This window comes from Emydura macquarii, unplaced genomic scaffold, assembly GCF_026122565.2.
Source record: "Emydura macquarii macquarii isolate MOO-44397 ecotype Brisbane River unplaced genomic scaffold, CSIRO-AGI_Emac_v2 contig_1119, whole genome shotgun sequence".
In the NCBI taxonomy this organism is placed as follows: Eukaryota; Metazoa; Chordata; order Testudines; family Chelidae; genus Emydura; species Emydura macquarii.
In genome coordinates, this window is record NW_027131256.1 from 2,385,513 (window position 1) to 2,397,688 (window position 12,176).

Genomic DNA, 12,176 nt, shown 5'->3' on the forward strand with positions numbered 1-12,176 from the left:
TAGAATTGCATTTCCAGGGGGCATATTTACACTATTGGGATCAGTTAGAAAGTCTTCCTAGTGCTCTAGGATCTGCAGATGAGAGGTGTTCTACAAAGGCAATGAGCTATCACTGTTCTGAAAACACAGAAAATGACATCCACACTATAACAGCAGAGGGCTATTAATACCATAATACCAAGGCAGTTTCAGCTGCGCAGAACTGAATATCACGATGCTTTATAATGTCAAACAAAAGTGCAAAGGCAATGAACACCCAACAGCCCTACAATGCCAATTTCTGCCTCTCTGCAGCCATCCCTGAGACAATGGCTTCCTGAGTAGTGCAGACCTATCACTAAAAGAAAGGCCACAGGCTACCTTCGGAAAGCTGGTTGAGTTACCTGGTCTGGTGAAAGAGAGATGGACCATAGGGCCCCATCGTGAGCTGCAAGCGTCTCCAACAGACTCCCAGAGGCCAAATCATACAGCTGCAGCTTCCCTGTCTGGGAAGACAAATTAACAGAACAAGTCAACAACTTTATTCTGTCTCCAGTACATGCCAAGACAACTTAAGATGCGGTGAACAGATCCAAAGCCCACTATGCAGGCCTGAGCTGCAAACAAGGTGTGAGAACTCTCTTTGTCTTTCTGATTCTGTGCTTCAAGATTCATGATTAAAGGAACAGGATCCCAATGGGGGACAAGGCAGCCAGCAGCAGAGGGCCCAGATGAGATGAAGAGACAAAACAGGCAGAGGGAACACAGGAGAGCTCAGACCAAAATGAAGTGAGAGAGGAGTATCTTGGTGCCAAAGCAGAATCCAACTGGCAGCCAGGAAGAATGCACCAGCTCCATTCATGGTCTCAGAGGACACATTTCTGCCCTGCAGGATCCCCAGCTGTCCCAGGCTTGGAATCCCTACACCCAGCCCTACTGAGCCCTCAGTACCGGCTGCACGCCCAGCCTCTAACCTTCAAAGCATTTGATGGCCACTAAACACAGCCAATCACCAGGGGCCCTATTTACACTAGGAACATTTTAAAAAACATCCCACCATTGCTAATACCAGTCAGCTCAACCCATGTTGAGTGCTACACTGGGGAGCCCTCGTGCAGAAAGAACACCAGCTGCCACAGGCACTTTCAGCACTAGCTCAGACACGCTCTAAGGTTGCCAGTGTTGCTAACACAAGCGGAACTGAACCAGTATTAGCGATGGTGGATGTTTTAAGGAAGGTTACCTAGCCTAGATAGGAGCTAGGTCTCAAGGGGAGCTCCAGGAGGGGCACAGTTACCTTAGTTCCTATGATGACCTGCCGATCTCCCGGAACAAAAAGCGAGCAGAGCGCATACTCACACGCCATGGTCCGGATACACTGCAGGGTCGACCTGTGGGCAGAAGCAGCATGCAAGATCCCATCAATATGTACAGATCGTACCCCTTTAAATGAACTGTGTTGCTAACAGGCCTTTCAGAGCAACTGGACTCTCTCTCATGCACTGTACAGGAGGCCAGAGATTATAGCACCACCCAGGTGGACAAATCCATCTCAGAGCCTGGCCCTCCAGCTCTAATGCTGCTACTCAGCACTGCATTGAACAGGTTTCCCTGAAAGCCAACTGGGCACGCAGTCAGCCCCAGCCAATTCTTGTCAACAGGGATAGGGGAACAGCCCATGGCAGCAACAGGGCACTTTAGCCAGCAAGGACTATCACGCGGTGGGATACTATGAGCCTGGCAGAGATTGCATTGGCAGGTGTAGGACAAGTGCCACCCAGAATCAAAGTCTCAATGCACAATTTAGTCCACAGGAAAGTTAACTGCCCACCCAAGAACCTCTAAGATGATATATCCAAACAGAAAAATCTACAGGGATCTCCTGCTCCTTACCCTGGAGAGAGAGAGAACAGGGAGTCTACTATCTCTCCCTCACAAAATAATGAAAAGCAGGGTTTCTCAGCTGGCTCAGAGAGAGAGAGGGAGGGAGGGATGAATTTTAAGAGGGTAGCAACCTCCCAGGAGAGTAGAGTTTGAGGAGTCAGTGATGTTGAGGGAGCACTGTGATAGTGAGTGAGAACAGTGGCCTACACAGTCCAATGTCCCATCTCCAACAGCATCCAGCATCAGATGCTTCAGAGAAGGTACAAAAAAACCCAAAGCTATGTCCATGGGTGAAGTTTCTGCTAATCTTAGGCAGTTAGTGGTTGGTTTATGCCACAACACACAGGATAAGAATCCCACATGAAATAATCAGCACGCATGATTTCCCCCCCTCAACTGGCAGGTGCTCTATGAGAAAGAGCCTGCAATCGGAGGAAAACTGCACCACCAACACCACTGCTAGCTCTTCCTCTACCTGCACCTCTTGGAACCACAATACAGGTATCATGACCCTGGAAACTCCCACAAAGGAGTTGTTGAGAATGCAGCCTGCATATTCCCACCAAAGAAAGCCAGACACGGGGAACCACCAGTGTGAGAAGCGTCTGTTGGTGGAGTCCCTCAGGAAGCTGGTAAAAGAGTTGCAGGAGGTGGTAACTCATCTGCATAGCATCCGGGGGCACAAGGACTTCATCGACAGGACACACATGAAGACATCTGGGATGGAGGATGCTAGCCAACCTCAGATGACTACAGCAGCACCAGAGGAAGAAAAAGAACCGGCCACTCTGCAGGGAGGAGACTGGCTGCTGGCCACCTTGGGCGGTAAACAGTGCTCTTCTCCATGCCCAGCCTCTCATCCATCGCAGTCAAGAACTGGTATGTTGTATTGGCAACAGGAGATGAGCAGACCCCAATGGCTGAGGAAGAGAAGCCACCTGCCCCCAAGGCTGGGTGGCTCACAGCCACCACTCCCAAGAGAAGACGACAAAGGGTGTTGGTGGTCAGAGACTCCTTGGAGATGGAAACAACCATTGGCTGACCTGACGTCCCAGGTGTACTACCTGCCTAGAGCCTGCATCTGAGATGCAACAGAAAGGCTGCTGAGGCTCATCCTCCCCTCTGAACCACTACCTCATGCTGCTCATCTATTTGGGCACTAATGAGACTGCCAATTATGACCCTGAGCAGATCAGCTGTGACTAAAGGGCTTTGGGAGCAAGGGTGAAGGAGTCGGGGTCACAGGTGTTGTTCTTGTCCTTCCTTCCTCCCTCCCAGCTGAGGGTAAAGGCCTAGGCAGGGACACACACATTCTGGAGATGACTACATGGCTGCACAGATGGTGTTGAGGGGAGGGCTTCGGCTTCCTTCATCATGGGATGCTGTTACAGGAAGGAGGACTGCTGGGAAGAGATGGGGTCTATCTGATCAAGAAGGGGAAAGCATCTTACACTGATTCACCAACCTAGTAAGGAGGCCTTAAAATAGGTTCAGAGGAGGCAGGTGACAACAGCCCACAGTGAGCACAAAGAAAGGCAACCTTAAGAGGGCTAGATGTTGGGGGAGACATGAAAAATTACAATAGGGTCATAGGAAATGAATGGGGGAAATCCGCTCAACGACTCATTTCTATACACAACTGCAAGCAGTATGAGGAACAAACAGGAAGAACTGGAAATATTAATACAGATGCTAAATTGCACCACAATTGCACCACAGAGACTTGGTGTGATAAATTTTATCACTGCAGTATTGGTATAGAAGGGTATAGCGTGTTCAGGAAGGACAGATAGGAAAAAAGGGAAGAGGACGTTGCATTAAACATCAAGAATATATACACTTGTTCTGAGGTTCAGAAGGAGGTGAGAGGCAAAGCAGTTGCAAGTCTCTGGGTAAAGATAAATGGGGAAAAAAATTGGGATGACTTTGTGGAAGGGCTCTACTTTAGACCATCAAATCTGGAAGATGTGGATGAGGCATTTCTAGAACAAACATATATCCAAAACACAAGGACTGGTAGTACTGGGGGGACTTTAACTACCCAGACATCTGTTGAAAAATTAACATGGCAAAACACAAAATTTCCAAATAGGTCTTGGAATGTATTGAGGACAACTTTTTGTTTCAGAAAATGGAGGAAGTAACCAGACAGCCATTTTAGACTTGATTCTGACCAACATGGAGGAATTGGTTGTGAATCTGAAGATGGAAGTCCATTTTGGTGAAAGTGATCATGAAATAATAGATTACATTATTCTACGGGAAGGAAGGAATAAGAGGAGCAGAATAAGCACAATGGACTTCAAAAAGCAGACTTTAACAGCCTCAGAGAACTGGTAGGTAAGATGCCATGGGAAGAAAATCTAAGTGATAACGCAGTTCAGGACAGCTGGCAGTTTCTCTAGAAAACAATATTAAAGGCACAACTGCAAACTATCCTGATGCAAAGGGAAAGACAGGAAGAATAGTGAGAGGCCAATATGGCTCCATCAGTGACTTAAAATCAAAAAAGAAATCTACAAAAAGTGGAAATCTGGATGAATTGCTAAGAAGTAGCACAAAAAGAATAGCACAAGCATGTAGGGACAAAATCAGAAAGGCTAAGGAACAAAATGAGTTACACCTATCAAGGGCCATAAATGGCAATAAGAAGAGGTTCTTTAATTACATTAGGAGCAAGAGAAAGATGAAGGAAAGTGTAGGTCCTCTGCAATGTGATGCAGAAGTGAAAAAGGCTAATATCCTGGGGTGTATTAACAGGAGTGTTATATAAAAGACACAGCAGGTAACTGTCCCCTCTACTCGACACTGGTGAGGCCTCAGCTGGAATACTAGCTCCAGTTCTTGGCACCACACTTTAGGAAAGATGTGGCTAAATTGGAAAGAGTCCAAAGGAGAGCAATAAAAGTGATAAAAGGTTTAGAAAACCTGATATGAGAAAAGGATGGGGAAAAAAGGGCATGTTTTGTCTTGAGAAGAGACTAACGGGGGATCTAATAACAGTCTTTAAATATGTCGAGGTGCCTCCATGTCCACTGAAGTTAGGACAAGAAGTAATGGGCTTCATCTGCAGCAATGGAGATTTAGGTTAAATATTTTTAAAAAACAAAAACAAAACAAACCCTTTCTAACTATAAGGGTCAGTAGGTTCTGGAAAAAGCTTGCAAGGGAGGTTGTGGAATCCTCACCACTGGAAGTTTTTAGGGACAAATTGGACAAACACCTGTCACCGATGGTCTAGGTTTACTTGGTCCTGCCTCAATGCAGGGGGCTGGACTCGATGACCTCCCAAGGTGCCTTCCAGCCCTACATTTCTTTGATTCTATGACTGTGGATATCCTCAATATTGAGAAAGCTGTCCTTTATATAACCCATTAAACTCTTAGCCTCAATGATATCTAGTGGTAATGGGTTCCCTGGGTTAATTATGCTTTTTTAATTTCTTGCTTTTCAGTTGCACAGAGCATCGCCTTGTCCTTGTATAATGAGAAAGGGTAAACAGAGTGCTCTGTCTACCGTCTCTATGCCATCCATCATTTTGTATTCCTTAATCATTCCCCTCTACCATTTCCAATTCTCCTCTCTAAACTAAACAGCCCCAACATTTGGGACAAGGACACTTGGAAGATGACGAGGAATTTACAGAATCAGAACCCACACCTGTTCCAGATCTTGACAGATTCAGCAGCAGCCGAAAGGATGGCAATGTTGTCGGAGCTAAAAGCCAGTGTCCTGACATCGCTGCGATGACCTCCAATGGTAATCTTGGATGCTCGGACAACTTGGGGGACTTGTGCTGATGGGTTCAGGATGTATGACTCAATGATGTTATTCTGGAGCAGTAAGGTGGCCTTCAACTCTCCTTTTGGAGTGAGAATCAAATCAAAAGACCTGTTTAAATGGACACAGAAGTCAGGGTCACAACTGGGAGAAATGAGGTGAAATAGACAAAAGGAAAACATTGAAAACAATTTCTTGATAGGAGAGGCAGTCAGCAGTGGAGTTAGCTAGTCTAACCAGGGCTGCAGAAGACCCATTGTACCAGTCATTTAAAACTAGACTAGGCAACAGGGGTGCTGGAACAATTTTTATAGTGGAGGTGCTGAGAGCCATTGAATCCAACTGTAAACCCTATATATAACAGAAACAACTTCAAGCCAATGGGTGTATCAGCACCCCCAGTTCCAGCACTTATGCTAGGCAATCCCTTAGAGCAGTGGTTCTCAACTTGCAGACCGTAGGCCTCTTGCGGCCCAATCAGCACACAGCTACAGTCAATGTGACATCCTCAGGGCATACAGGTAGTATTGGATGCAGCCCACATAACACAGGTAAATAGGTTGAGAACCACTGCCCTAGAGAATCCCTGGCAGGGAAGAATCCTGCTCAGAGATGTGAACACATTGTTAAGGATATGGGGTGGAAGTGGACAAGCTGGGACCTTGCAGGCCTTTCCCCAGCTCTAAGTTCTATGGAGTCTCAGCATCTCATCTTTGCAGATGAGCCATGTTCTTAAAATACATACTCTTGCCAAATCATGGCCCCCTTGTTGGGTGTTTGAGCTGCAGCAATGACCCCCAATACAGGGCTTTGCACTCACTTGATTTTAGCAGAAGCTTTGATGCTAGTGACTCGCTGAATCTCTTCTTGCAGACTCATCTCAACGCTATCTTCTGGCTCCTCTTCCTCCTCCTCCTCCTCAGATTTCGGTCTAGAAAAAGTCAGACAACCACTGGGAATCAGGTTACCTGGCACTGCCAATCCAGTCACAGGCTAACATAAGGACAGAAATATACAGACACATTCATCCCCCGCCCCCAAAAGAATGAACAAACTAACTGCAACTCCTTTTGAATAAAACTAGCTGGACCCTTATCCAGTGTTGACAGAGAAGTGCTGTTGCAGTGGAGTTGCAATGTTCTTCAGTGCAGATCTTGATGGTCAACAAAACTGCTGGCAATCCTGAAGAATTTAAGAGATCCCAGGACCCTTGTTGCAAAGATAGAGAAGAATGATCCTAGACAGTCTTATTAAGAGGGCTATCAAGTCACACCCTGCTATGCGACCTATTCACTGAAGAGAATCCACCTACCACTGAAATGCATCCACACTTGAGGTGAAATCCAACAACTGTTTAATGGAGCACAGAAACAAGCCACAGGTTTAGGACAGAAAGTGCAAGAGAATACTCTATCAAACCGAAACCAGAAGGCAATTCAGGGAGACAGAAAAGTAGATATCATAACTGAAATTTGTTCAGGACACCAACCTAACTGCATCCCTCCCCACTCATTGCATGACCCTGGGCAAGTTACTTAGGGCTTGTCCACTCATGGAGTTATTCAAGAACAACTTCATGCTTTAAATCCACATACTACCTTAAACCAAAATAACATTCAAGCGCAGACAAGCCATCAGGCTGAAAGCTCGCAGTGACAGGGATCATCGTTTTGTTCCATGTCTGTACATAGCTCAGCAAAATGGGGTCCAGATCCCTAATTCTGCCCCATGGCACTACCAAAATATAAGTAAATATATCCTTGGTACGTCTCAGTTTTCCCATGAAGTGAGCTAACATTCACCTATCTCCCAGAGGTATTGTGAGCTGTCTAGACGAGATGTGTGAATGATGGACACTAGAGAAGCACAAAGTAGACTTATAATAAAAGCTGCTGTCTATCTGGCTGCCTGCTAAAAAACGGTCTGCCTCCTGCCCCAATCTGGACCTGCACACACCAACCCAAAGCTCACGATCTGCAGATGTCCAAGTTCTGGTTTCCAGGTCACCCAAGCACCACCAACATTCTCACTGGGAAGTTATTTACTTTGTGCAACTCTCCTAATTCACAGATGGTGATGTACAAGCAGGGCTCAGCAAGGGGAGTTCTGTCTATTCCCTCATCCCATTTTCAAGAGAATCAGATGGAAGGTGATTTTCTCACAATTACTAGGAGTAGAGAACAACCTTGCTCACACCAGCACCAAGCCAGGAAGATGCAAACATGTTAACAGCAGACTAACACGCAGAAAAATGTTACACATGCAGAATAACTGCAAATGATTCATTGATGGCATCCTATCACTGGATGGCCTTTTGCCAATTCTCAGCCCATGGAGATTATCTACTCAAAAAAACAGAGCTTACTTGGCTTTTTTCCTTGCTTTTTTCATTTTCCTTTTCATTTTCTTGTGAATTTCATCCTCATTAAGGACATAAAACACTTCCAGAACAGAGTCAGTTCCCTAGAGACAAAACAGACTGACTAAGAGACAAGCTCACAGAGTTAGTACTAGCAGCAAGTTGCCGAAGTCAAAAGTTGCTGCTTTGGAGAATCCCTGAGGAAACATAACACAGCATCCACTGTAGTCCACTAAAAGCACATTACTTACATGGCAGGCTAGGATCCTGCCTGTCCGGTCAGTGGCGAGAGTAACTACTCGGTCCCTTCCTTCCCGCATGATGGAGCCGGCTTTGCTGCAACTTAGGAGGCGCTATAAGGACACAAAAAGGAAAAAAAAAATGTAGTCTGAAAAGGTCAAGCAAGTCTTAACAAGCAACAATGAAAGGGCAGAGCGTACAACATGTGACTAGCATCTAAAAGAGAGACAGGGATATGCACAAGCAAATACAGTGGAAACTAACAGCAAGTAAACATTTCTGTCAGGCACAAATTTAACTTATGTTTCTTGCATTTTAGCTGAGAACAAACTTTCTTTCTCTTGGTGCCATGGAGTGAAACATGCATGTCACTGAGGTCTTGTCTACACAAGCACTTATGCTGGCACTACTTTTGTCGCTCACGGGTGTGAAAAAACACACCCGAGCGATATAAATTTTGCAGGCGTAAGCGCTTGTGTGGACAGCGCTATGTCAGTGGGAGATGCTCTCCCCCAACATAGCTACCACCACTCATTTAGGTGGTTTCATTACTCTTTATTCATTATTTTTTATTTATTGATTTATTACTATGTTGGCAGGAGAATGCTCTTTTGTTCCTATTGCAGGAGAGAGAGGAGGAAGGTGGAGAGAGATCATTTCGTTATCTGCTTAAAAAAGAGACAAAGTTCTTAGAGGAAGGATGTAAAGTTAAGGCTGTATGTCTAGCTACTGAATAAGTTAACAATGAGTTAAGCTGAAGTCTGCAAAGGACTCTGGAAGTGCCTACAGGTAAGTGAGTGATCTAGAGACGAGGAATTTAGTGAAAGGTCAATCAGCACCTGACAGACTAAGTGAGAGATTGTTTCAGAAGGCAGAAGGTGATTTCTTGTTTATGAGTCAGGAATGTCTTGTCTAGAAGCACTAGAGATCATCACTAGGGCACAAAGCCAACACAGCAAGGTAATCAGGTCTGTCCCCAAACCCCTATTTAGTTATGTGAGCTGTGAATCTACTCTCACTGACAGCACAACACCCTGTGAACCTGCACTACTTAGCTAGCATGAGGAATGGGGTTACCTCCTCCAGAGTGTCATCCAGGTCTGAGGTCTCATCCACTTCAGAGGTCTCCTCTGCTCCAGATGGAGACCCTTTGCTTTTCTTGGATTCTGGCTCATTAGGGTCTTTCATCTGCTTGTGGCAAACAAAAGAAATACCCATAGCACAAGAGCTTTAGTCCTCTGGCTTCTCCCCCACCTACACCTTGATCCCTCCATGACTTTCATTTCAAAGTGCTCAGGGGACCAACCAGGATGAAAGATGCTCTATGAAATGGAGCCATTACAGTGTAGATAGCAATCTAATGGAACCAGCTCATTTCAGAAGAGCTTCTACAACGCAGCCTAAAACAGGGCTCCCAAACGTTGCCTAGACAAGGTCCCCATCAGCAACTGATTGGGGCACCGGGTGCTGCACGTACCTGGCATAAAATGAAACCAACTGCAGACCATCAGTTCCAGCATACGTTACACCACCCCAAACCAAGTGGCCTTCTCCTGAGACCAAATGGAGCACTGGATGTCAAAACCAATCCCCTCCACAAACCACACCCACACAGTGAAGAGGAGGGTAGTCATGAGTCATTTCATGCTCATTTGGCTAACCCCAATTTAAACAAAGAAAAGGAGTGGTCTGCAATCACCATGCATATCCCCAGTTGAGAATTTCCTCCAGCTTCTCCCTGTGCCTAATTCTGCAGCAGTAACTGCCCTGTGCTTGGGACAGCTCCCACACACACGCACAAAGGCAGTCTGCACAGAACTACAACACAGCTGGAAGTGACACCATCCTGGGAGCCAGTAGAAATACTACAGTTAAAACCATGAAACAATGTTTGCTCCTACTGTGAGAACATCCTGGATGGATATTGACTATGTCCCAGAAAGCCACTTGGTCCTGCTGTGTTCCAGTTCAATCCGCTCCAAAGTGAAGCTACCGAGAATGAGGCATTCAGTTCTTACCTCCTGGGTGTAGGTGATGTTCCACACCCTGAGCTCACTGTCTGCGGCCCCTGTGATGAGACGCTTCTCTTCTGACACAAAGGCTAGTCCCCACACCTGCCAAGGAGAAGACACAACAGGTATGTCTATACTGACGGTGGCAAAATTGCCGTCATCAGATCGATCTTTCTCGATCAATTGAGCGGTCAGTGAAGACCCGCTCAATCGATCAGGAAGTCAATGCTGGTAAACCACCGCCTCAAGTGGCGCAGTGCAGTGAAGACGGTGCACAGAAGGGAAGCACAGCAGTCCATGGGAGTTACACAAGCTACTCTGCGTAACTTGCGTAACTCCCGTCAACTGCCACCGAATTTCCGGGTAAGTACAGACCAGGGCTAAGCAGCATCTACATGTTTAGTTATATGGCCTCTCATCACCACAGCATCTGCACGCCTCACCAACATTAGTGAATTTAGCCATACAAAATCCCTCTAGGTTAGAGATTTAGTGTTATCCTTTTGAAGGGGCCTGGTTTTTTGGTTTTTGGGGGGGGAGACTGTCTATCTTTATATACCATTAAAAAACAACACATTTTTCTTTTTGCAGTTAACCTTCTAGTTGAAAGACAGTAGTTCCTGAATACAGTACATTAGAACCTCAGAGCTACGAACACCTGGGAATGGAGGTTGTGAGTCACTCTGAACAAAATGTGATGGTTGTTCTTTCAAAAGTTTACAACTGAACATTGATTTAATACAGCTTTGCAATTTCACTATGCAGAAGAAAAATGCTACTGCTGCCTGCTTGCATACTTAAATTTCAAATGAGGTGTGTGGTTGACCAATCAAGTTAATAACTCTGGTGTTCGTAACTCTGAGGTTCTACCGGTATAACAAACAATAGTCTGCAATGTTCTTGCCCTAAAATGCATATATATATATATATATATATATATATATATATATATATATATATATAAAAAGGACAAGTGAAAACTTCTACGAGGGCTTTGGCCAAGAAATTCATCATGTTAGTGGATTCAATCTTCTCATTAAAGTTGTACGTAACAGGTTTCTTGCACTGAATTTCCTTGATTTAATATAAAAGGGAAAATGAGAACAGAGAGCTCGAGCCCCTTCCACATAGGATACTGCAAAAGGATCTGGTTTGACCACATCACCCCCAGCAAAAGCTATACAAGCCCCCTCAAGAGACAAGGCTTCTCACCTGTCCCCTCTTCACAACAGCCAACCACAAATATTTCATAGGGGCTGTGCTTACAACCTAAAAATCCAATCCTGAGCAGTGTGGCTGTAACCATGGAAGCTGCCTTATGGCCAGTCTGCTGCAATACTTTTACTGAACTCCCTCCCTGCACCTCTGCATCTTACTTACCTCAGTACGGTGTCCAAGCAAAGTTTTGAAGCAGTGCTGGGTATCCAAGTCCCACCACTTCACCACGGTGTCTTTACCGCTGAAAAAAACCAATGACATCACCCAGACATGAGGCAAGGTCACCAGAGTTCAGCTAATACTATGCACTTAGAAGAGAGTAATAAACACAAAATGGAAAGCATGCTGCAAGATGTCAGACTTACTTAGGCTAGGATTTCATCAAGTCTTACAAGCTAAGCCGAGTCAGGATAAGAGAGCAAGCAAAACATGAAATATGTGCTGGTGATTCATTAGGAGGCACTTCTTAAGAGTCAGCACTGAAAACTCCAGTCTTGTGTAATGGAGAAACCATTCTACTTTCTTTAAAGGGCAAGGATGCCAGGCTTGGTGTGCTGGCCAAATTCCAACACTGGGTCTCCCCAAATTTCCCCTGTATTTTTACCTGACACAATCTTCTTCACTGCCTATCCTAATGAACTGTGCAATAAACCTGTGCAAAATTAAATGCACCAGACAGGGCTGCATTTTAGTTTATCAGAAGT

General features: G+C 45.3%; 1 protein-coding gene across 4 annotated transcripts in view; it reads right to left on the reverse strand.

Moving 5' to 3' along the window:
- Positions 1-12,176, reverse strand: part of WDR3 (WD repeat domain 3) — a 30,615-nt gene that overhangs the window by 13,940 nt on the left and 4,499 nt on the right. For all 4 annotated transcript variants that reach the window (XM_067545960.1, XM_067545962.1, XM_067545961.1 and 1 more), the window contains exons 5-13: positions 11,635-11,713; positions 10,261-10,356; positions 9,320-9,430; positions 8,254-8,355; positions 8,009-8,106; positions 6,464-6,574; positions 5,524-5,754; positions 1,277-1,370; positions 384-485 (exon numbers count right to left, since the gene is read on the reverse strand). In XM_067545960.1, the coding sequence (XP_067402061.1) occupies positions 384-485; positions 1,277-1,370; positions 5,524-5,754; positions 6,464-6,574; positions 8,009-8,106; positions 8,254-8,355; positions 9,320-9,430; positions 10,261-10,356; positions 11,635-11,713 (1,024 nt within the window). The remainder of the gene's footprint in view (positions 1-383; positions 486-1,276; positions 1,371-5,523; positions 5,755-6,463; positions 6,575-8,008; positions 8,107-8,253; positions 8,356-9,319; positions 9,431-10,260; positions 10,357-11,634; positions 11,714-12,176) is intronic.